The following is a 24089-nucleotide window of genomic DNA, read 5'->3' as shown; positions in this document are numbered from 1 at the left end:
AATTCACATGCTGCTTCTAAGCTTAATTATGTATGTCCTTTGTCTTGGGTGATGTATGTAATCTGTTTTGTAAAATTGCAGGTGGCTGACACATCTTCATTAAGCTGGAATACCAGAATAAAAGGCTTCATTGCTTGTTTTGTTATAGGAATTCTCTGCTCACTGCTGGTAAGGCTTCCCTCCCCCTGTCTTTGCCCCTGCCTTCCTTCCCTCGGTCTTTCCCAAGTCACCCACCTCCTTTCCTCTGCTGCTTTTTCACCAAAATGCATGTGTAAGAGGAGAGGGAGGAGGGGAGTGGAGCGGGAGGTAGGGAGAGTGGGGAGGGGAGCAGGTTTCTCTGGGCGACTGATTGTGTGGCTGTGGGCAGAGGAGGAGAGCGCCTCACCTGCGGATGCCTCTGCTTTGTCTTCCAGGGCACTGTTCTGCTCTGGGTGCCGAAAAAGGGACTGTACCTCTTTGCAGTGTTTTATACCTTTGGTAACATCGCATCCATTGGCAGGTAACAGTTTTTAATCTACCCTTATCCACTTATTAGATGGGAAAATGGATATGGATTGTGCCTGAAAGGGGGTGGTGGTGAAGGAGGGTGCCACAATTGTTTTAAGGATTGGGGGAGAAAAGAGGTAGTCAAAATACATCCGATCCATGTCTTGTCACTTTAGAATATATCTATATCCTAGTTTATCTTTGAAATTCCCCTGGGAGAAAGCAGAAGTATGCTCCTGTTGTGATTTTGCATATGAGGGAACCATGGTACAGAGCAGTTGGACGATGTCTGTAAGGTTCACACACAGCCCTCTGCATTCTAGTCCTGCGGTCGCCATGACTTCACTACAGGTGAAACTTGTTATTACTCAGTGCAAGACCGTGTCAGACCTGCTCGTGAGGGCAGGAGTCAGCCCATTCCACGTGCCGTGGGTGCACAGACATCCACTCTTGATCCACATCGCGGTCAAATCATTCACCCTCACGCTTCAGCCACACACGTGTGCTGACAACTCTAGTCCTGCCTCAGCCAGGGGGAGCGCTGGCTCGACTTCTGCCCGCTAGCCCTGAACTCAGTTCTCTTTCCTCTCTTCCCCAGATTCCTGGGTGCCCACCCCATCCCCATCGTTGAGGCTTGGTATTGACCTCTTGCTGGCTCTTCCCTCTTTGTGCCCCATGGCCATTGTCCCTTATATGAGGAGCCCTCGTCATACCCTGCTGGGCTCTGAGCATTCAAAGACCAGTATGGTCTGGTTCCTGCCAAGATGGAGCTCGCTGGACAGCCAGGCAGACAGACAGAAACTGATAACAGAATAGGATGTGGAGAGAGATGCTGAGGGAGGGGCAGCTGGCCTGGTGTGACCCGACCCAGGGACTAGGGAGGACTTCCTGGAGCAGGTGGAATTTGAGCTGCTCTCAGGTGTCACTCATCTGAACTCTGCAAGAATCCATTGTCTGGTCCTCCATCGCCCCCTACCGGCCAATCATTTTCTGCCCCACTGAGCTCAGTGGCTCCCAGTCCCTCTCTGCAGGTGGAGTCAAACCGGTTAGCATGCAGACAGGCAAGACCCTCGAGATCTGCCTTTACCCCTCCCACCTCCCACTCGCCTCATGTGTACCCCGGCCAGGCTGAACCTCCTGCCTTTCTGGAGGTCTCTGTGCCTCTGCTCTGGCTGCGTTCTCTGCATGGAATGCAGCCCCATGTGCACCTCCTCTCCATGCCTCCCTCCCCTCATTTGGTGGATACTTGCAAGACCTAGCTCAAAAGCCACTTCTTCTGAGAAATGCCTCCTTATCACCTCCTCCCCTCCAGAATCAATGCCTGCCTTTTTCACACAGAGCTCTGCACACCTCGTATATATTTATGTGGTGGTAAACACAGTGTTTTGTCAGCTTACTTGGTACAAGTCTATAAGCCACTTGGCTGCACCTCTATTTTGCTTGTCCCTAATTATCCCCAAACCAGCTGTTTCTAGCTGGAAATGTTGACAGATGATTGATTGCCTGAATCTAGACACCTTCTTAAAGCTTCGTTTATTAAATGCTGGCCTGCACATGTCTACTTGTGCCTCTAAAGCCCTCACATGCTAACTTTTGGGGGGGGGGTTGCTTTGTGCAAACAGTATAGATTATAATGTAGAGTCTAGACTGAGTAAAATAAATAAATTGGCCTTTTGTTTAGTCCATAAGAACTGTTAGTAATCCCAGTGGGACCAACTCTGTAGCATTGCCTAGGGAGATAATAAAGGGGGAGTGAATTGTTATTTCCAGGGTGTGTCTAGGAATTTGTGGCTTTTCCTTTAATCTTATATGTTTGTATATTTGCTGCATTTAATTTCTAAGACCAGCCTTGGCTATCGCTTCTTGTTCAGTGCTGGTAAATATTTGACCCAAGAGCACAGCCTTGAATTTCAGTTGAAATTAAATGGCACTTCAAAGAGAGGTAGACTTACTTTAAAATTTTTGTATTTCTTAAACACTCCATTGCTAATGTTACTTGCTGGCTGGTGTGTATTAAACCCTGGTTATGACAGGCCTACCCCTTGGGTGATGCCACATGGGTACTTCTGTGAGGAGTCGAGAAACAACATAAGGTTGGCCCTGGCCCTGGCGTGGTAGGTGTGAGGCTCTGCTCTCTCTCATCTGCCACCTCTCAGGTTCCATTCACACAGAAGGCACACAAAGGGTATCTTTCGGAGCTTTGGCACCTAACAGATGTGGGTTTGAATGCCAGCTCCTTAAGCTCCTAGCTGTGTGATGATCTTGGATAAGTCAGTTAACCTTTCTGAGCTTCATGTTCTCATTTCTACAGTGTGATAATACCTGACTCAGAGTTGTTGAGGGTGATGAAATGAGGTCATGTATGTGATAGTTGGCATCTAGCAGACATTCAGCAGCTTAGAGGTGATGTTACCATCATTTATGTAGTGTTCTCTGGGAGTCAGGAAGGAAAGTGATGTGCTCTACTTTTAACATGAACAACCTAAGCCTGTAAGATGTGATTTTTCTTTTTTAAATTACATTTCTTTTTAGTTGGTTTGTTCGTTTCCATGGGTAGATTGTGAAGGAGGCAAGGTGGCACCTCTCAGAGATGGTGTATCTCACCCAGTGATGATGAATTTACTAGTTGGTGGCTGTGGACAGTAACCAACCTTTCTGGGCTGCACTTTCTCCATCTGTAAAATATGTATGACCTGTATTCCTGTGATCAGCTCCATTAGTGTTGCTGGGTTAAATGAGGGTAATGTGCGCAAGGCCCTTCAGTGCAGTGCCTGGCACAGTGAGAGCTTGTCACACAGTAGTCGAGTCACTGCCGTCGTTGCCACGGTCATCCTGGGGGTGGTAGGGAGGCGGCTGTGCCCAGTGTGGTCTGCTCTGGTCTCATGGCTTGTGTGTATTTGCCTGCAGCACTGTCTTCCTCATGGGGCCGGTGAAACAGCTAAAGAGAATGGTGGAGCCCACACGTTTGATCGCAACCATCATGGTGCTGGTAAGGTCCGCCTTTCAGCTGGGCTTCTGGGTTGGGAGTTTTATTTCTGCTCTGTGGCATTTTTTTCTTCTTAACCTTTTTCCTTTCATCTTGACTTAGTAACCGATGCCCATAACCACTGTGTCAGAAGGGAGCATGTTCCATCTAATAATTACTCCCCACTTCGTGTTTCTGTTGGTGTTAGGGTACTGCCAGTTCTATAAAGCACCTCCAGAGGGCGCTGCTTGTCAAATTAGCCAAAGTGGTAGGGTAGTAAGTGAGCTCCCATGCCCTCCTGGTGGTGGGTGAAGGCGGCACACGCAGGCATAACAGAGGGACTAGCTCAGAAAGACTGAGTTCATTCTCTGGGGCGGGGGAGGGGGGAGTCCAGTCTCATAGGGTGGGCTCTTTTCCTCTCATCGTCCTGTGACTTTGGGGTCATGTTTGTTTTCATTGGTCTTCCTCATGGCCCATCACCCCTGTTCCCTGCTCTGACGATAGTGCCTTCAGTCTCGTCCTGTCTCCCTGTCCCATTAACCCAGAATGCCTTTCATTTCTTTGGGCCATTTCTATGTGACCATCAAAATCATTCCAGACCACATTCTCTGTCCTTTTATTATAATGAGCAGTAGCGCAACATTTGGAGCTTGGGTAGTGTATTTCACTTTTAGTTTTGTGTACCTCTTATTTCTTCAAATAGGTAAGTTTTCTAAGGCCGTGTCCACATTTGCTGTTTATTTTGTGTCCTTTCAGAGCACTGGGCACAGTGCTGGACACAAAGAAAATACTTAGGACCTATTTCTTGGGAGGTTACTGTTATGGAAGAATGGAGGTGACAGTCATGATGGATGCTCTGGCACCTATCGTCATTGGCCCGTTGAGGATGGAGGTGCTCTGGACAAGTGTCTTGTAGAAAGAACTTTCTAAGAAGGGACCTAGGGAAAGTATCATGTGACAAGGAAATAGATAACTGACCCGCCGACTGTGAGAGAGGTGTCTCATGTTAACCTTTGTTTTCGCATGGCTCTTTCCACTCTCGAGACTAGTGTTTGGCAGGAGTTAGAATACAGGTGCCTGTGAAATCTGCTTTAGTATTTGAATGGAAAGACAGATGGATGGGCATGTGGGTGGACTGGAAATGTGATTTTTCGTTTGCTGGGCAGAGATTTGGGAAAAATTTGAAAGTAAGAGAGCTCCTTCCCTTTTTAATTTACTTGACATCTTATTGGCCAGTTTAATTTCATAGCAATTATAACTCTTCTGCCAAACGTGGATGCTCAGGTGGGTGAAATGCTTTGAAATGAAGGATGCTTTTGGCTGCTGTGCTCATCACAGAAACCTGATTACTGCAGCTTGATCAGTATTAATGAAAGTTTGCCAAGGATAAGTCTTTATGGGAGTTTCCCCCGTGTTGTCGTCGTAACTGTATTAACTCAATAATATTTCCTTTCTCTCCCCAGTTGTGTTTTGTGCTCACCCTGTGCTCTGCCTTTTGGGTAAGTTTGTATCTGCATTTTCTGTAACCTGCCTGGTTTATGCGCCCGTCCCCCTGGCTCACAGAACCATACCGTTTTCCTTTCAGTGGCACAACAAGGGGCTCGCCCTCATCTTCTGCATCCTGCAGTCTCTGGCCCTGACGTGGTAAGTAACCTTTAACCAGTAGTCCCTGCCCACGTTGGCCTCTGACTAATGCAGCGAAGGTGATAAACTCCCATGTGCTGTGAGGAGGAGGGTTAGGAAAGCAAAGATGCTCTTCAGAGAAGAATTCTCAGTGATGCAGGTGAAGTCAGGCTCCGGAGCAAAAGCCCGTGGACGCGGCCACTGCCAGTAGGTGGCGTGAGTGGCCTTGGGAGGCTGTTGGCCTACTGCAGCATTTTGGCTGGGCTCGGGGTTGATTTTGGGATGTTGTTAATGTTACTGAACCACTTGCATCCAGTAAGAGCAAGGATAATGAAGTCTTAGAGGAGCTGGTAAAAATAGTCTGTGAGTCAGAAAGACATTAAAGAGAAAGGAAAGTGGTAAGAAAAATAATGAGCATTACATTGGGGATGGGATGAATCATTTAACAGAGGGACGAAGAGTGAGTTGTCAGCCGATGAGCAGTGACTGACTGGAAACCACGTGCCTGTGGGCTGTAGGAAGCCTATTGACAAGACCAGGGGGTTGTAACTCGAGGGCCACGAATAGTGAAAGGGCGACTGGAGACATGGTCATTTGAAACCACAGATTGGGCTGTGGGTTCATGTCCCTTTCAAACTGGTCCAGGATCAAAGAGAGGATGGGATGGCACGTAATGAGCCTGGAGCTTGTGAGATGTTTCTATAATACTTCCAAAGTTTACCAGGGGATGGTATTTGCCAGACATTTTCAGTCTAGATGTGACTGATCTACTTTGGGGAAAAAAATGTTTGCTCTGAAGCAAAGAAAAAGAGGACTGTGAAAGTTTTTGAGTGTCCAAGGATCAATTAGGTAGAGATGGATCTTGAGACTGCAAGCTTAACACCCATCCCTCCTGTGGGTAATTTTGGATTTTTGAATAAATGTACTTTCACGATGCCTTTGGGAATTTACTATGTTCACAAGTAGATGGGGCTGGTGAGTGCAGGATAGGGCGAAGATTGATGGCCCAGTTTTGATGCGACACACGTTTTGGTAGCAGGTGCTGAAAGGGCCTGGCGTGACCACTTTTGTTTATATTTTTGTTTTCTGGGGGCAGAAACTTGTACCCACATATACATGTCTGTCTTTGCTTTGCTTATATAGTTGTCCCCCCTTATCTGTGGGGGATATGTTTGTTCCAAGACTTCCCTGTGGATGCCTGAAGCCATGGATAGTATCGAACTCTATATAGAATATACTATGCTTTTTCCTACCCATACCTCTATGATGAAGTATAATTAATAAATTAGGCACAATGAGTGATTAGCAACAAACAGTAACTAATAGAACAATTTACACAATTTACTGTAATAAAAGTTATGTAAATGTGGTCTCTCTCGCTCTCAAAATATACTGTACTGTGCCCACCCTTCTTGCGATGCCCTGAGATGATAAAATGCCTTAAGTCGAGAACTTTTACCTCTTCACTTAAAGGAAGCACTTTCCAGCTTCGCTATGGCATATCCGAGTTGCAGCATCGCTACTCTTGCACTTTGGGGCCATTATTAAGTGAAATAAGGGTGACTGGAGCACCAGCCCCACGGTTCCAGCAGTCGAGCTGATAACTAAGTGACCGTTGGGCCCAAGCATCTGCCGCATAGGTAACACTGGACAGCGTGGTGATCCTGTCGCAGGCGGGACAGCGCGGGCGGCGTGGGATTTTATCGTGCTGCTCAGAACACACAATTTAAAAATCATTTCTGGAATTTTCCATTCAGTATTTTTGGACCACAGTTGACCATGGATAACTGAAACTGTGGAAAGCGAAACTTCCAATAAGGGGGTTCTGCTGTAGACTGATTTTAAGGACAGTTTTCAGAGGCTCAGCATTCATAGGAGCTCAGACAGTGGCACATCCCCACTGACACTGACGTATTCCGCCTGTGTGTGCTTTTCTTAGGGCTGAACAATTGACACCTGCCCGTCACACCAGGCCTGGTCCTTAGGGTTGTGGATAGCCCTCTCCCAGTGTAGTTCCCTTCTGGGCAGGGGGCTGAGCTAACTGGGGCCACCGAGATAGCTTTGGACTTGGGTTCTTGAAGAATCATAGCTTGTTTATATTTTCATTCATAGAGTAGTTGGTACTGGGGCTTTATTTTTTTCTGTTCTTTTTTTAAAAGTAATTGGAGCAGAGCAGAAAATTTCTCCCAATGGGTAGAAGTTGTATTCTGTTGAGGATTTGTAAAATATGAGAGGACAAATGGTCTGGCGGTTGTTTGGCATCCTCTCAGGACAGGGCTCTGTGCCATCGAGATTTCTGGAATCTGCCTGTTTTAGGAGACTCTGCTGGCTCCGCTGGTCAAAGTGGTCACCCTGTGAGCCTGAGGTCACAGGGCTTTTCTCCACTTGGGCGTGTTGCCCTCCTTTGGCCGCAGATGACACTCCCTCTCCCCAGTATAATTGTGGCGCAGCGTGTGTGTGCAGTCTCCACCCCGAGGGCTTCATAAGTCACTGCAGATGCTCTTACAGCTCAGAAGCCTGTTCTTCCGAAACCGTCCACTCCCTTCATTTAATTTGACCTTCTGTGTTTGTTTCTCATTATAGGTACAGCCTTTCCTACATACCGTTTGCAAGGTAAGATGCACTGTATTAGGACTGTACCATTTGTCATCTGGGGATGCTGATGTGTTTGCTGAGGGCCTGTTAGTATGGGTGCTTTCAGAGATTGCTTGTTTTATCTTCACTGAGACCCTTTGAGACAAATAAGCAGATGTTATACACCTATTTATAGATTAATAAGCTAAGGCTCCGCCCCGCCCCCCACAACCAGTGATAGGCATTGACCCAGGCCTATCTAAACATTCTGCTGTGATCTGTAGCATGTAAATGCACATTCCCACTCCTTTCACCAGCAGCTTTGAGGAGATTTTCTCAAAGGCAGGTACTACGTCAGTATCCCTGAGCCAGAGGTGGGGGGATCTAAGTTCGTATTTGTCTTCTTACGGCATCTCACTGATGGGGATGATTCAGAGAAGAGCTTGTAAAGGGAAAGTAAGCAGGCCAGGGGTTCCTATTAGCAGTGTAACCTTGGGCAACGCCCTACCCCTCTGGCTTCAGAGGACTCATTGCAACTAGAGTGGATTGGCCCTTCCAGCTCTGAGGTTCTCTCTCTCCAAGACTCCTAAAAACTGGCACAGTGTTCTTTGCCTCTGACTCTGTTTTTATGTCACTAATTTCTTTTTTTTAAAATATATCTTTATTGATTTCAGAGAGAGGAATGGAGAGGGAGAGAGAGAGAGATAGAAACATCAATGATGAGAGAGTCAGTGATCGAGCCCACACCTGGGCATGTGCCCTGACCGGGAATCGAACCCTGATCGCCTGGATCCTAGGTAGATGCTCAACTGCTGAGCCACGCCTGGCCTGGCTATGTCACTAATTTCTGTTCTTCTCTTGTTAACTTAAAAGAAGTTTTTCCTGCTCTAGCTGGTTTGGCTCAGTGGTTAGAGTGTCGCCCCACCGACTGAAGAGTCCCGGGTTCGATTCCTGTCAAGGGCACGTACCTTGGTTGCACGCTCGATCCTCTGCCCGGGGTTGGGGCACGTGCAGGAGACAATCAGTTGATGTGTTTCTCTCACATCAATGTTTTTCTCTCTCTCTCCCCCCCCCCCCCACTCTCTCTGAAAAGCAGTGGAAAAAATATTCTTGGTGAGGATTAAAAAAAAGTTTTTCCTAAACTGTTGAGAAAATGAAATATGGTGTGTGAGCTGAGGAGCAAAAGGAGCAGACTTATGTTTTGCCGAATCTCATGTCGGGTGCTGATAGTGATTGAAGGTGCTGGAAGTGAGTGACTAGATGAGAACTTAGCAGCCCATCAGGGTCAAGGCACCCATGGCTTTGCCAGCTGTCCAGGTCCCCTCATGTGTTATGTGTGTTGCGAGCTTCCAGGAGGGATCGCACTTGACCATAAAACCCTTTCTCATGCACAGCACCTCCTGGGACCACAGGGCAGAGCATAGCTTAAGAAATGGTCTAGAACTATCTTGATGTTAAAGCACAGTGCCTGCTCACGTGAGTGCGCTCACTTACCGCATCTCCTTTAGCTGGCTCCCAGTGCCCTTGGCATCAGTGCAGCTGAGAACGGAGTGGAGCTGGGGCGAAAGCCGTAGTCCATAGAACAGCAGTTTATTGAGCGCAGTCTTTCCACGCATGCTCGCCACTGCATTCCCAGGATCACGTCAGTGAGCTCCGTGCTGTAGAGAGGTGCCCTTGCTAGGGAACTCCTGGCAGATGTTGCTTAGCACGCGTCTGCTGCTTGCTTAGAACGAAGGAATCCCCAAGCGACTGTTTCACTTAATGCATTGAGTATATTCTGTGACTCTGGTTGCTAGACAGTGCACTGTCCTGATGCACTTCTTGGTTTCTGATGGTCTCTGCTTCCCTCCTGTCTTTGCCTTTGATCATCATGATCGCTGTCATTTAGAAAATACCTCCTCTGTTCAGTGCACTCACTCCCATTGCTGCTCTGGAGGGTGAGTGGGGACATCCCCTTTCACAGATGAGATATTTGCAACTCAGGCAAGACAAGCAACTTGCCCAGGTCTGACCCCGCAGTCTGGGTACTTTTTGCTCTACAAGGTGCTACTCTGGGAGCCAGGAAATCTACAGGAGCCCGGGGGCGGCAATCCCCATTTACCCTTGTGTTTCCCTCCTAGGGACGCTGTGAAGAAGTGTTTTGCCGTATGTCTTGCGTAACACGCCGCCAGTTCTGCAAAGCTTTGGGAGGCACCGTGGAAGGAAGCTGGCGGACACTTTTGTAAATACCTTTGAACTCTCACTCACAGACACGTGCCTTTCCTCGTGAGGCAATGGGTTCCTGTGACCCAAACCTTTGCCGATTGCTTTGGAGGCAGTGGTGTGTCTCCAATCCCAAATGTCTGTAGCAAAGCAGGAGGGGTGGGGTCTGTATCTTTTGGAGAGGACTTTTTCTCATCACTCCTTCCTCTGTGAGTGGTGGTCCCCTGAATTCTCATAAATAAAAACTGCTTTAAGCAGCATATAAGTCTTGGGAGCCAGGATCCCCATTGGAGATGGCAGGGTGCAGCAGTCAGGGACAGCTTTGAGGCCCACAGGGACTTTGTAGACTTGTCCCTCAGCTTGGAGACCACCACCCATGCCTCATACAGCATCACATGCTTGTTCCCTGGGCCTGGGATCCAGCGACTGCTCCTGGACTGCTGTGCCAGCCATGTGGATCCTGGCCGTGGGATGGGGGAGGGGGAAGAATGGGCCTTTCGGGGGGTAAGGGGTGGTTTTGAATCTGAACCTTGGCCCATGCAGATGCCACCCTGGCTGTGGAATGGATTTGTAACATCAGTGCGCACTCTCTCGGGTTTTTCTATCTTATTTTACTCATGACCTCCAGGAACTAGACAGAGAACAAAGCAGCAGAGAAAATGCTGCTTTTCCTTTTCGACAAGAGCCGACAGGAGGTGAACATACAGCTGTTCTCTGCTGTATTCTTTCCTTCTTTGTTTATAAATAATTGATTTTATTTTCTGTTCTCTCCTGGAGCGGAGCCAGGGGAGAGTGGATGGGGTGACAGAGCCCCACTGTGGGGCCAGCGGGATGTAGGCCAGCTGCCCATGACCTTTAAGCAGCCCCAGTGCTGCAGCATGAGCCCACGCTGGAAACACTGTGCGCGGACGACACCGTGGGCTGCAGGGTGGTCGTAGCTCAGCCTAATGCCGGACCACAGATAAAGTGCTTCTGTGTCCCTGATCTTGCCTGGTCCTCACAAGAGCTTCATGACTGAGCATTCAAGGAAATCAAGGCTCAGAGAGGTTACCAGGTCTACCCAAAGCCACGGCTGGTAGTAGAGCTGAGCCAGAGCGTGGTGCCCAGCTTCAGTCTCTCCTGGCCCTGTGTTTACTGGTGTGGCTCTGGGGTAGCTCCTGTGACTGGGTCCATTTCCATCAGCAAGCCTGACTTTTCTTGTCTGATCTCAACGTCACTGTGGTGTCTCTGGCCCTGCCTCCCTTTCAGATGCTTACTGGGTCTGTGGCATCTCCATTCTCTGTGTCCTTTTAGCTTCTTGCTGCCTCACCACCACAGTGTCCTATCTTGATCGCCAGAGTTCCTGTCATTGCAAGATCTCCAAAATCCCTCTACAAACAAGGTCTCTTTGCGATTGTCTTTCTATCCTTGACTTGCTCTAGCTGCCCATGTGGACTCTTGCTCTGAGAGCCTCCGTACCAGAGGCAGTGGTTGTCTCCTTGCTGTGGCTGTTGCTGGACTCTTTCCCTCTACAGCTGAGACTCCATACCAGCCAGCCTTTTCCTCTGAGCTGGGAGGTGTGAGCAAGCCTAATGGGGCAAAGTGGGGAGCCAGTCTTACTGGGTCCTTTCTAGGCTGTTAGGACATTTTGTCTTAGGCTGAGGTCCCTAACCTGCCTTCAGCCAGGGAGGGAAATTAAACACTACCCTCTTTTGTGGGTTCTTTCCTGTCCTAGGTGCCTCTCGGAGAGAGTTCAGGTCTCCAAAGGGCTCTGAGCTGCCTTTTAAGATGTCACCTGGGTGTGTAGCATAAGGTAGAGAACATGGGCTTGGATGTCAAACACATCCGGGCATGGGTTGTGGCTCTGTCACATGCTAGTGTCATGTTGAACAAGTTACTTAACCTCTGGTCTTCAGATTGCTTATCTGTTTAAAAATCACAGGAATAAATAAGTCCCACCGGGTTGTCGCAGGATATCAGGGCTTAGCACAGGGCCCAGCACAGGTGAATGACATCTCAGTAAATGGGAGGTCATATTATTTAATCCCGGAAATAACCGATGGCCATTGAAGGTGACAGCATCAATGTCTCTGGCCATTAATTTATCTAAAAAAAATTATCCAGTACTACATTTCTGGCACTGTAGGTATTGCCATGCAGGATGTCATTTAATATTTGCAAAAATTTTGCAGGCTGGTGGTCTCGTCTCCATTGTTAGAGGAGCAGCCTCAGGGTAAGGGGGTCTGTGCCAGATACCGCCAGTAGGGGGCGTTGGCTCCTGCAGAAAAGCTCCTGCTTTGCCCTGATGGCCTGTGGCGTGTTTGTTCAGACTGCTCGTCAGGAACTTGGCAGCTTGGGGGTGATCCTGCCTCCCAGGATCTTCTGGAATCCTAAATTTCTTCTCCTGCTGCCTGTTCTCTGTTAGCTTCTGGGTTGTTTTTGTCTGCTGGGCTGTGGGAGGAAGGCATCCGCTTCAGATCTGCTGAACGCTGTTAGCGAGCCGCAGTGCTGGTTTAAAGGACCTAGTGGGAGAGATGAGGAGTGGAAAATTGGTGTTAGACCCTGGGGCTGCTCCCCGGCCTTCCGTGTGCCCCTCCCCCCCACCCCCGTTCACTGCTGGGGGAGGGGGAGACCCTTGTGTTTTTGGAGTGAAGGGAACCATTGAGGTGACTCTTGCAGGCAGGAAATGTGCCCACCTGAGGTTAGGGTCCCAGTTGTGTGCAGCAGTGGCCCCACCGCTCCTCCTTGGACTTGCTGGCCTGAGATTGCTGTGCTGGGAGGTTGGCAGGTTGGCAGCAGCTGCGCTGTGCACACCTGGAGAGCCACTGCCAAGCTCTTGGCCCTCCCCGAGGCTGCCTCCCACCTCCGTCTCACTACAGAGCCGCCTTCCCTCCGCCTCTGTCTCTCCAGCTCAGGTGTGGCTGTGCCCCTGGCCGCTGCTGCCCAGGCCCCCTGTGGTTCCTGGCTCCCCTCTCCCAGGCGGCTGCCTAGGCCCTGGGGGGGGGGTGAAACTGCCCCCAGTTGAGCATCTTCACTGGGTGCTTACCATTGCGTGGAGCCTCTAGGTGTCACGCTGGCGGGGTGACTGTGGACTGTTTACCTGAGTGCTCCCTCCCTTCCACCCCAATCAGTGTATGCTCAGGGAGCAGTTAGAAATGGATCTAAATAAAATGTCTTTTGGATACTTCCATTGGAAAATAATGAAGAAGTGGGTCATACCTTAAAAAAAGGGGTGTGGGGATGCTGGTCTTACTGCTGCTGGCTTTGGGAGCTCCACGGGTGACAGCTGTTGCCTCGTGAGTGATCAGACCTAGTGGAATGAGTGGCTGGGGATCCCTTTCACTCTGGGGCAGCCTGGGCCAGGCCTGCCTTTGTTCCCTCAGACCATTGCTTACTAGGGTCTGCTGCAGAGTTACAACACTTAAAAATTCACAAGCTTCATTTTCAGCAAATAAAAACAAATTAGTGTTTAGGCTTATAAATCCACTTTGCTAGATTTTTGGTGTAGTTTTGATTTTAAAATCCAGGGTTTTGTTAATGATGTAAGATGTACACCATCTTTGCAGATAGCATTTTTAAAAAGCTGACAGACCTTCAGCTGAAGCTAAATACAGAATTATATCTGTGTACCTCTTGATGAGATATTAACAAAAGAATTAAGATTTAGGAGTCCAGATTTTTTGGAAGTTCTTATTTAAAACATTGGGAGGTTAAATTATGTGAGTTTAAAATACCTTCTAATGCAAAACTATGAAATTCTGAGATCTTGAGGGTTTTTAGTTGAGTAAAGAAGGAAGGTGCAATTTGTTTAATCCCACTCAAGATATAGGGTGTTCAGTTCCCCTTTTGGGCTTTTTCCAGTTCTACCCTAATGCACAGGTGACCCTCCCAAGTGCACTGATGTCGTGCTGTGGACACTCGGGTGTCCGCTCTGCCCAGACCACTGGCAGAGGGCCTTAGAGTGAGTGGACAGAATAAAATTGCCTCCTTCCTAGCATGAGCCGACGAACTGATGATGGGCTCAGAAACGTACAAACAGTTCTGCAGGTGGGACGAGCTGAGAGCCAGGAAGAGTGAGTTCACCAGACGGGAGAAACGTGGGCATTTGAAGCCAAAGGTTGATCCATAGCACTGCAATAAACCAGCAGTTTTCAACCTTTTCATCTCATGGCACACAAACAAATTACTAAAGTTCTGCGGCACACCAAAAAATTTTTTTTTTGCCCATTTGACAATAGGTATAATTTTGGTTCATTCGCACCAGACTGCTATTGTGTTGGGTGTTGTCATTTTTTTATTTGACAATCTGAGGAGGAAGAGGTCAGTGCCCCTGACTAAATAGTCAGGTAATGCATGCTTTAAAAATTATTTTGGCACACCAGTTGAAATTGCTGTAACAGCGATGTGTGCATTAATAAGAAAGTAATGTCACTACATTTAATTAAACAGTACTAAAAAAATGTCACAGGCAAAAGTTCCCTGATATAAATGGGCTGCCTAAACTGAGCATCCTGCCAGGCATCCTGCTGGACCACACAGACTGGTGTCTGGGCAGATGTGCCAGAGGCGGCCTGCTCCCGTCGAGCTTCCACACTGGAAGGAGGTAATGAGCTGTAGCCTAAATATGGACGAACCTTGTGTTTGTGTAATGTCCTAAAGGAGAGTCATAGCTTACATCTAATCTGGTGGTCTTTTTGCTGTGAAAAGTGTTTATTTTGCCTTCAGTATATTTGCTTGACTTAGCCACTTGGAACAAAGGAAACACACACAGAAAAACCCCTCTGAACTCATATTTTTGCTGCATTTGTAAATTCTGATTGTGAAGTCGGGAATGAGGACTTTTGGAAACGGGAAATTTCTGTGCCTTTAGAACATCGTGCCTGTTCTAATACGATGAGCTTTTAAAACACTTCGTTAAAACGTGAATCAATTTTTGTAATTGTATAGTCAACAATTTTGAATGCTGCTGATTGCATCACTGAATTTTTATATCCAAAAATATATTCATGTCTGTTCCTTTTCCTACCTTGAGACTGTTTCATACAATAAAGATCGTTCTCCTTTTACTAGCTCATTTCAGAGGGAGGATTTTGCTGATAGAAGCTATCCCGCCCCCCAAACATCATGAAACGATTCTTTTTTTGTTTTGCTTTTCTCCTTTCTTTAATAAACGATAGCATTATGATCTTTAATAAATCCAGTGTTGTGTCTTATTATTTGTTTTTCCAGGAGTCACTACACCAAATGAAGATGGTATGACTCTAAGGAAAGAGCACGTCTTTAACATGAGTCCTTAGTAGGAAGTGCACACTGTCGGTACTTACAGGTGTTTTTGAGCTGAATTGTTAGGTAGTCCCCTTTTCCAGATAACTTGGGGATTAACATGGTCTAAGGTCGATCCATAGCGTTGCAATAAGCCAGTGATTGAAGGTGTTTGGAAGGTAAGAAATTTCAAGTGTTTATTGGGCTGCTCCCGCGCATGTAGCTTGTTTAACCACGTTGCGTAAACTAGGATTGTCAGGTTCTTTTCATGTCTGTAGGATTTTCAGTTGTCCCTTCTTTTATCGCAGATACGGGCACTTTGAGTCTCCCCTCTCCGTTTTGATTAGTCTAGCTTGAGGTTTATGAATTTTATTGTTTCAAAGAAAACTCAGTTAAAGAAATACGAACAGATGTTAACAAGAAGATACATGAATGGTCAACAAACATCTAATACTGTGTGATTGTATGAAGATTAAAATCAGGTAACACTCAATTCTAGACTTTAAAGGTGCATTCTTAGGTGGTAAAATCATGATGACAAGCAAGGAAGTGATTTGCATGAAAGGATGACGACGACTGTGGGAGGGAGGGAGAGGTTTGTGATTGGGAAGGGACGTGGTGTGCAGGGGACCTGCGTGCTGGCCATGTCCTGTTTCTTCATCAAGCGGAATCTACAAGGTGTTCACCCTGATAAATCATCGCACTGTATGCTTTGTGTGTGTGCACTTTTGTGATGTATTTTACAATAAAAAATAACCCGCTGTGGTTTCATTTATTTTCATTATTGCCTTTTTTGTTTGATTTATTTTCTTTATGATTTATTTTCTTATACTTACTTTGGGCTTAACTTACTCTTCTAGCTTTTTAAGGTGGGAGCTTAAATAATTGATTTTAGATATTTCATCTTTTCTAATATAATACTATAAGCTTCCCTCTAAGCACTGCTTTTTAATTCACTTCAAAACATTTTATTTCCCTGTGATTTCTTCTTTGACCTGTTTATTATTTGGAAGTGCGTTTTAACTTTCAAACACTTGGAGATTTCCCAAATATCTATTATTGATTTAGTTCAATTCTATTGTAGTGAGAGAACATAATCCAAATTATTTTAATCCTTTAACATTTATTGGGCCTTGTTTTATGGCCCAGCATATAGTCTTTCTTGGTGGGTGTTCCATGTGTATTTGAAAATAATATGTATCTGTTGGGTGGAGTGTTCTACAAATATCAATTATGTCAAATTGTAGTGGTGGTCAGGTTCTAACCTTATTTTGTCTACTATAAATTGAGAGGTGTTAATTATAATTTGGATTTAACAATTTTCATTCGATCAGTTTTTACACTTTAAACACTTTGAAAAACAAAACACAGAGACAAAATACAAAACAATAAAAAATTGTTTTGAATCAATGGATTACTGCAGTGTGATGGTATAACCACCACCCAGGCAAGAAATAGAGCGGCGTGGCCCTGGCCAGTGTGACTCGGTGGTTAGAGCACTGGCCCTTCTTGAAGGGTCACGGGTTTGATTGCTGGTCAAGGGCACGCACCTGGGTTGCAGGTTTCGCTCCCTGGCCCCGGTTGGGGCATGTGTGGGAGGCAACCAGCCTGTGTCTTTCTCACGTTGATGTTTCTCCCCACCCCTCTCTCTCCCCCTTCCACCCTCTCTAAGAACCGATGGGAAAAATATCCCTGGGAGAAGATGAAAACAAAACGAAATAGGACGTTGCCCACATCTCGAGTCGCCTTGCGCTCAGCAGGCAGCGCTGCCTGTATCCTTTCCAGAGGTCGCCAGTACCCTGACTGCGAGGCACCGTGCTGGTTTTCTTCAGACCCTCCTCTGTTACTGAGATTTAGTTCACACACAGCCCTGTGTAAGTGTAAAGTGTACCATGTAAGGACATACGCATCGCAAAATGATTGCCGCAGCACATTTAGTTAACCTCCATCGTTTCGTACGGATAAAATGTTTTCTCCGTGCGATGAGAAAGCTGAAATAGAGCTGGGAACTGTTCCCCAAACTCCAGGGCCTCTGACGGGTCAGGATGAAGCGGTTGGAGGGCCCGGGTAGAAAAACGAAGGCGGCGGCCGGGCGTCGGTGAAGCTGCGGCGGTGGAGGGGGGGAGACGGGGGCAAACCCAGGCTGGCCGCCACTGCCGGTCCGGGGACTGGAGCCACTCCCGGGAGGTTAGAGGAGGCCCCTTTAACTTCAAATGCTGGCGGGGCCGGGAGGGAGCGTGACGTGTCTGCCGGGCGCCGAGGGGGCCGCGAGCGAGCACCGCCTGCTGGGGGCCGGCGGTGTCCACTGGCTTCTCCCCACGTCGGGCAGCACCCCCCAGGACAGGCTCCCCGTGTAGCCAGAGGGTCTTTTACAAACGCATTCTCCACGGCTTTGGGACGAGGCAGTGTTTCATACTTAGGCCTACAAGACTGCCTGGTTTCGTGTGGCCCGGCCGCCACCTCCCTTTGCATTTTCAGTCTACGCCGCTCGCTTCTCTCCGTGTCGTGCTCTCGCGCCATGTGGCCTTCACGTGCTGTTTCATCTGCCTGTGCCCTCCGCCACACTGCCTCCTGCTCGCCTTCGGATTTCCGAGTAGGCCTCGCCTCCTCAGGAGCCGTTTCCTCGCCTCCAGGACTCTGCAGACTCAGCGTTCCTCGAGGGCTGCGTCTGAGTTTGCAGCTGCCACTCCCCCGCTTAGCACACCACCTAACAAACACAAGCGTCAGAAATATTTGCCGAATGAATGGCAGTGTAAACGGGGCCCGCAGGCAGGCGGGCTGACTTTGGCCTGCAGAGTACTCTGTTTATCCCCACACAATGCTTAGCTTCTCCCTTAGCCCCTGGGGGGAGTGTGCCTGTTCCTTGCTCCAGCCTGAGGGACAGCCTTCAGCCTGAGGTCAGCGCGTCTGTGTGTCCTGGCTGAGCTGCGTGAGGGCGTGGCAGGTGTAGCTGTGTGGAAGTCAAGAGTCTCTTAACTTTGTCAACCCAGAGGACAGTCCTATTCCTCCCTCAATGCTGTTCCTTAGCAGCAGCAGCATCGTCGTCAGAGACTTAATGGAGTTTTGGAATGACGTTCTCATAGATCCCTGGAAACTCCAGGCAGAATTCATTGTGGGTGACGTTTCTGGTGAAAAATCGCAGCTGTTTGGGGTCTGATAGACAGTGGGTTGCCGGTGGCTTTGTAGTCTAACCTTTGGGACACGCAGAGGGATGGGCTGTGGGCATGGGAGGGTGTCTGACAAGGCTCTTAGGACATTGTGTTGGAACTGGCCCCCCAGACACTAATGAAAGAGTAATCCTCCCTAAATTGCCCCAAAGCTAGTAATCCCCTGGCCACAGGTTGGTGATTAGAAAAGAAAGGCAGAGCAGCTGTCTTTTTGTTCAGTTTAATTAGGACCAAGTACCTGGGCGAGTGTTAATTTCCTGGTGGCACTGGAGGCGAGGAGCAGGTGTCAGGTTTCTGCAGGGACTGAATGTACAGACGTGGGTCCTGCCCTGTTTGTGCCCGGGAGCCAGCACTGGCAGGGCAGCCCCAGCTCCTGAGCTCAGGTTGCCTGGCGTCCCATTCCTGCCCTTTGAGTCCGCGAGGCCGCTGTGCGCCCAGGGACAGAGCCGCGCTATCAGGTGTCCGCTAGGCCGCACACCTTAATTAACACCCCCCCCCCCCCCCAAGTCGAAAGCGGCAGGGCAGCTGCTGGGCCTGTAAGATAAAACTCACGTCCTCAGGCCGAAGGACATTAAGTCCCCTAATCTCTTCAGCAGCGGTCAGGGCCGGAGGTCAGAACTGGGCACGGACTTCCCAGCTCCCAACATTCAAGCCGGTGCCCGGGGTGTTCACAGCCTGAGGACTGCAGACTCTTCTTGGGAATTAATGCTCCTGCTCGTGGCCAGTGTGGAAGCCACCCTCCCAACTCCGCTTGTGTTCTCTGTCCCGGAGAAATGGTTTGTCACCTTCCCAGTCTTGCAGCCAGACACTCAGCGTCCTCACATGTGCTCTCTGCCCTAACAGCCGGGTCCAGGGACCGGTGCCCGGGAACCCCACCTTCTGAAGAGCTCTCGTGGCCGCCTGTCCTCTGCGCCCCACTGCACCTGCGTGGCTCGCCTCGCCGCCCTGCCCGCTTCCAAACGCCAGTCTCATCAGGTGGTCTGCTTGCTGAAATGATGCGGTTGCTCTCGTCACCCAGGGCAGCTTTGCTGGACGTCGGCCACCTTCGTACCACCTTTGTGGTGTGCGAGTTCCACCTTCGCTCTTGCTTTATTTGGATTCTAACCTAAAGGGCCCTCTCATTTAGTTTCTCTTCTTCGTTGTCCTAATTAATTCTGCCCTGGAAGACACAGGTCTCACGTGCGAGTTCTGTTTCTCTGGCATAACTGTTATAATCACAGGGTCGGTCCCCGTGCCACCCAACAGTGTTTGCTCGTGGGAAATACTGAATGTCCAAACCCCGTTAAATTTCCTCCGTCCAGCATCCCGCCGCCTGAGCTGCTCCACGTTACTGGGACACTCGGCGTGTTCACGCCTTCCGGCCTTTTCATGGAATATTCTCTCTCCCTGGGATGCAGCTCATCCTGTGCCCAAGGCAGACTCCCCCCTTGAGAGCTCAGGTGTCCCCTGCTCTGCAAAGGTGTCCCTTGTCAGTTTTCTCCCTCCTGGGCTCAGGCGTGCCAGCCCAGGGTGGGCACTCCATATTGTGGGAATTGGTGCCAGGGAGGCACACCCATCCTTGTGGTCACCAGTCCTATTTGTAAAACCCTAGGATGTTTGGGAGAACTTAGAGATTTCGGCTCCTCGTGGCACATGAAGCAAGTAGAGCAATGAAGGTAATTGCCCAGGACGCAGGGTTATTTGTGGCCTCCTTTAGTGGCTCGATGCCCACAGACTAGTTACTTAACCAACTTCTGAGCTTCAACTTTCTCACCTAAAAAGATGATAGAATCATGACACTTACCCTTATAGGATTCTGATAAGGATTGAGATCATGCATATAAACTGCTTAGCATGTTGTGTGCTTGTCAGCTAGCACTACTTCTAAAAACAATGCAAGAAAACAATCATGGCTTTTCCCAAATATTTATTGTACAGAATTTTTATCTAATTGTTAAAACTATAAAATACAGAGAAATAGTAAATATGTAGGAATGGTAGATTGGGTAAGTGAAACATGACCCATTCATAAGATGGAGTAATTTATAAATAGTAAAGTAATAATGTGGAGCATTATTTGATAACATGGGAAAGTTATTGTTATATATTGTTAAATTAAATATTAGATTATAAGTCAATAAATCTTATTAGTGCTTCATTTACTCATATGGTTAAAAACTTATAGGGGGAAAAAAACATAGTATTCATCTCTCCCCCTCCCGAGAGGCAGTTAGTGTCTTCTCTTTTTAAAAAAATTTTAAAAATTTTATTGATTTTTTTTTTAGAGAGAGGAAGAGAAAGAGGGAGAAACATCAATCAGTTGCCTCCCACATGTGGCCCGACCATGGATTGAACTCCCAACCTGGGTATGCGCCCTGACCGGGAATTGAACCCACGGCCTTTTGGTGCCTGGGCTGCTGCTCCAAACAACTGAGCCACCCGGCCAGGGCCGCCACTGCCCTCTCTTTATGCCATTACCTCACCAGTTCTCTCCCGGCTGCTGGATATTGTACATGTGCTGCTATTAGTTGATTTTTCATGTTGGGCATAATTTACTGTCTTCCTCCCATAGGAGGTGGGAATTTAGCACCCCTTCCCCTGCAATGCAAGCTTCCCTTTCATCATCCTAATAGCATGAGTTTTTGTTAAATCAACATTTATATTTTTATAATTGTGTTTCTAGTTGAGGTCTAGTATACTGTGGTTATATTTCCTTCCTTGGACAACTCCTTTTATCCCTTGTAGTTCATAGTTGCCTCCATTTTTAAAAAATCTGTTTGCTTGCTTGTTTTTCATGGACTCTGGTGGGCAGAATTTGAAGATGGCTCCCAAGGTTCTGTCCCCTGGCAGAGAAGTCCTGTGGAATCCCCTTCCGGGAGGCTGGCAGGACCTCCGAATGTGATACGATATCACTCCTGTGGTTATGGCAAAAAGGATTTTTCAGATGTAGTTAGGGTTCCTAATCAGTTGACTGAGTTAATAAAAGGGAGATCATCTTAGGTGGGTCTCACCTAATCAGGTGAACCCTTGAAGGAAGAAAAAGATGCCCTCCCGCTGGTCTGGCGGAAGAGAGCAAACAGCCAGGTTCTGAACTGATGGAGGGTGGAGGCCCAGGGGAGCTGGAGGCCTCAGTCCTGTCACCGGGACAGAGTCCTGCCCACAGCCTCGCCGAGGTTGGAAAGGACTATGTTTAAGTTAATAGTTATGGTTTCCTCTTGTTATTTTCTGCTCCCTGCATAATCTCTGTTTCCCCAGAATTTCTTTTTTAATGTATTTTTTTGCTTTGGTTTGACTTCTGTGTTGGGCGGTCCCTGACTGTGTGGTCACATTGAAGGCCGAGACACGGATACGGCGGCGGGATGCCTGTGAGCAGGGCAGGGCATGGCAAAGGCTGGCTTTCCCCGCTTGACTGGGGCTGGCGGCCACTGGCCACAGGCCGTCTCCCTGAGGAACCAAGTCTCTTACCTAGGTCGACGCTCAACCGCTGCGCCACGCCCGGCCGGGCCAAAGCATTTTATATTTGTTTCAAACCCAACAATTAGATTGAACTGTATGAAATTTCTGTGGTTTTTTTTTTAGGGAAAACAAAGGTTGACTATCATTAATTCATATGGTTCAATCTATAATAGCCCATATCATACGACCTCAGAGCCTGGGAAGTGGAGTCTTATTCTAGACAGGACAGACTCAAGGTCATGAGGGTATGAACCACTTTATTGCAGGGGTCTGCCCAGAGCCTCTGTGTGCTGTTCTCCTGCAGCCACTCTGTCCTGGGCTCGCTGGTGGGAGGGACCCATGTGCTAACGGAGTTTTCAGGGGCACACTGTTTCGGATATAACTAAGAAAAAATGGCATTTCCTTCGTTTCTCCAGAACACTTGGCACGTCTGTGTATTGGAATTCTCTGGGCATGTATCTTTTTCATCTCCTAGACTGTTAACTCTTTGGAGGCAGGGCTTCTCATCCTACTGGTATTTATGGACTGTTTGGGGAAACGTTCACTGTATTGCAGTGTTTTCATTATAAAGATTCATAGGAGCTTCTTGCAGGTAAACGGCTAGTTTTTATTTTAGGAACACAGTAATATATGCCAGGTTGCAGTTCCCCTTTTTGCATTGGCTGCTAGGAAGCTCAGATACACACTTGTGTCATGGTTCTGAGCAATGCCTTTCTGAAATCTCCACTTAGTTGTCTCCTGGTCTTTGTGTTAATTTCTTATTGCTGCTCTAGCCAGTACCACATGGCCTTCCCCAGCTCAGTAAGTGGCCCTACCATCTACTAAGTCCCTGTCACCTCCACACCAAGTCCCTCATGTCATTCTGTCAAATTGACTTCTAAGATGTATCCAGAGTCCAATCACGTGTCTTTGTGGCCACAGCCACTACCCTAGGCTAAGCCACCACCGTCTTTTGCCTCCTAATTTGTCTCTTCAATTTTTGCCTTTTACTAGCCTATTCTGTGCAAACCAGCCAGATTTTAAAAAACACAAAGCCAGTCATGCTATTTTCCTGCCCAATACTCTACAATGGTTTCCTGTCTCACATCATAGAAAACCCAGTTCCTCCCGGCAGCTGACCAGGCCCAGCCTAAGCAGTCTCACTGGGCTCTCTCTGCACTATGCTAGCTGGCCTGGCCTGCTCACCCCGGGGGTCCTCCGAGGGCGCTCCTTCCGTGGCCTGCCCTCCTCCCCGGCCTGCCCTCCTCCCGGGCCTGCCCCCTCTTCCCCCCCCCTGCCTGCCCCCCCTCCCCCCGCCTGCCCTCCACCCCTGGCCTGCCCTCCTCCCCGGCCTGCCCTCCACCCCCGGCCTGCACCTTGGTCTCAGCCGAGCAGTCTCCTCCGCAGAGAAGCCTTTTCCTACAAACCCCTCTAACCCGGTTCTCCCCACGCTGCCTGGCACCCATGTTCCTGCCCCACCTCACCCTGTTCCACATCCTCAGACCCGTCACTCGATGGTGGCTTAGTTGTCTGCATTGTCACCTTCTCTCTCCGATTAAACCCGGGAAGGCCCAGCCACTTCTCCATCCCTCAAGGAGGTGACGCCTCACGGGCTCCGGCACCGTGCGGGCGCTGGATGAGTTTTAAGTGCCGTCCTCGCCCTGCCTTGATCTTCCCTTTTTGCTTTTACTCTTTTTGCTTTTCCCTTCCGACTTTCTGTTGCAGTGAGAAGCCCCCCCCGCCCCCCCCCAGGACGCACTCGGGGTTGAGGAGGCGGCTCAGCCCGGCCCTCCCGGCCCGTCTGTGCCCGGGGCGGGGGAGAGAAAGGACAGCTTCTGCTGGTGTCTCCCTGGGAAACGTGGGGACTCACCTGGGTGCCAGGGGCCGCCCGAAGGAAACTCGCCGCGGTGCCTTTCTGGACCCGGCACCGAAGCCGCCCTGGGTGCTGCTGGCGAGGCTCCTTCTCACTCACGGCGGGGAGCGGGGGAGAGCGGGCGCCTCGGAGGCGGGCGGGTGCTAAGGGGTTTCTCTACTTCTGCCTGGGGCTGAGGTTAGAGAAATTGGGGCTCAGATCCCAGGGAGGAAGGACCCTGCTCAGGGCTCTTCTGTTTGTGGGAGGTGAGCAGAGTGTGGGTGTGTGTAGGGTCCCTCAGGAGAGAGGTGACCCGTCGGGGACACCCTGGGAGAAAGAGGCCTTAGCTCTTTTATCCTGCTCTCTGACCGTGGGCGGCGGGTGTCATTTGGCCCACCCTGGTCTCCGCTGCGGTGGCCACGGTCCTTGGCGCGGTGCCTTGGGCCTCCAGGTACGCTCTGGGCTGGCGGGGAGCTGAGGGACTTGGGCTCTCGACCCGTGTCCGGGAACCTGCCTTGGCCTCAGGTTTGTCCATCCTTCCAGGACCTCCTTCCTACAGGGGCCA

At 48.9% G+C, this 24089-nt stretch overlaps 1 protein-coding gene across 2 annotated transcripts in view; it reads left to right on the top strand.

Annotated features, from left to right (window-relative positions):
- SFT2D2 (SFT2 domain containing 2) overlaps window positions 1-24089 on the top strand; it is a 47831-nt gene that overhangs the window by 4448 nt on the left and 19294 nt on the right. The window contains exons 2-8 of one of the 2 annotated variants that reach the window (XM_087828015.1): window positions 82-168; window positions 414-499; window positions 3394-3475; window positions 4915-4950; window positions 5037-5095; window positions 7658-7687; window positions 9769-15025. In XM_087828015.1, the coding sequence (XP_087684141.1) occupies window positions 82-168; window positions 414-499; window positions 3394-3475; window positions 4915-4950; window positions 5037-5095; window positions 7658-7687; window positions 9769-9808 (420 nt within the window). In that variant the 3' untranslated portion in view covers window positions 9809-15025. Of the gene's footprint in view, window positions 1-81; window positions 169-413; window positions 500-3393; window positions 3476-4914; window positions 4951-5036; window positions 5096-7657; window positions 7688-9768; window positions 15026-24089 lie in introns of those variants that run through there. The other variant, XM_087828014.1, reaches the window with a different exon arrangement.

This window comes from Miniopterus natalensis, chromosome 19 (assembly GCF_054644295.1).
Source record: "Miniopterus natalensis isolate mMinNat1 chromosome 19, mMinNat1.hap1, whole genome shotgun sequence".
NCBI lineage: Eukaryota > Metazoa > Chordata > Mammalia > Chiroptera > Miniopteridae > Miniopterus > Miniopterus natalensis.
Note: the sequence above shows the minus strand (reverse complement) of the source record. Positions and strands in the feature narration are given on the sequence as shown.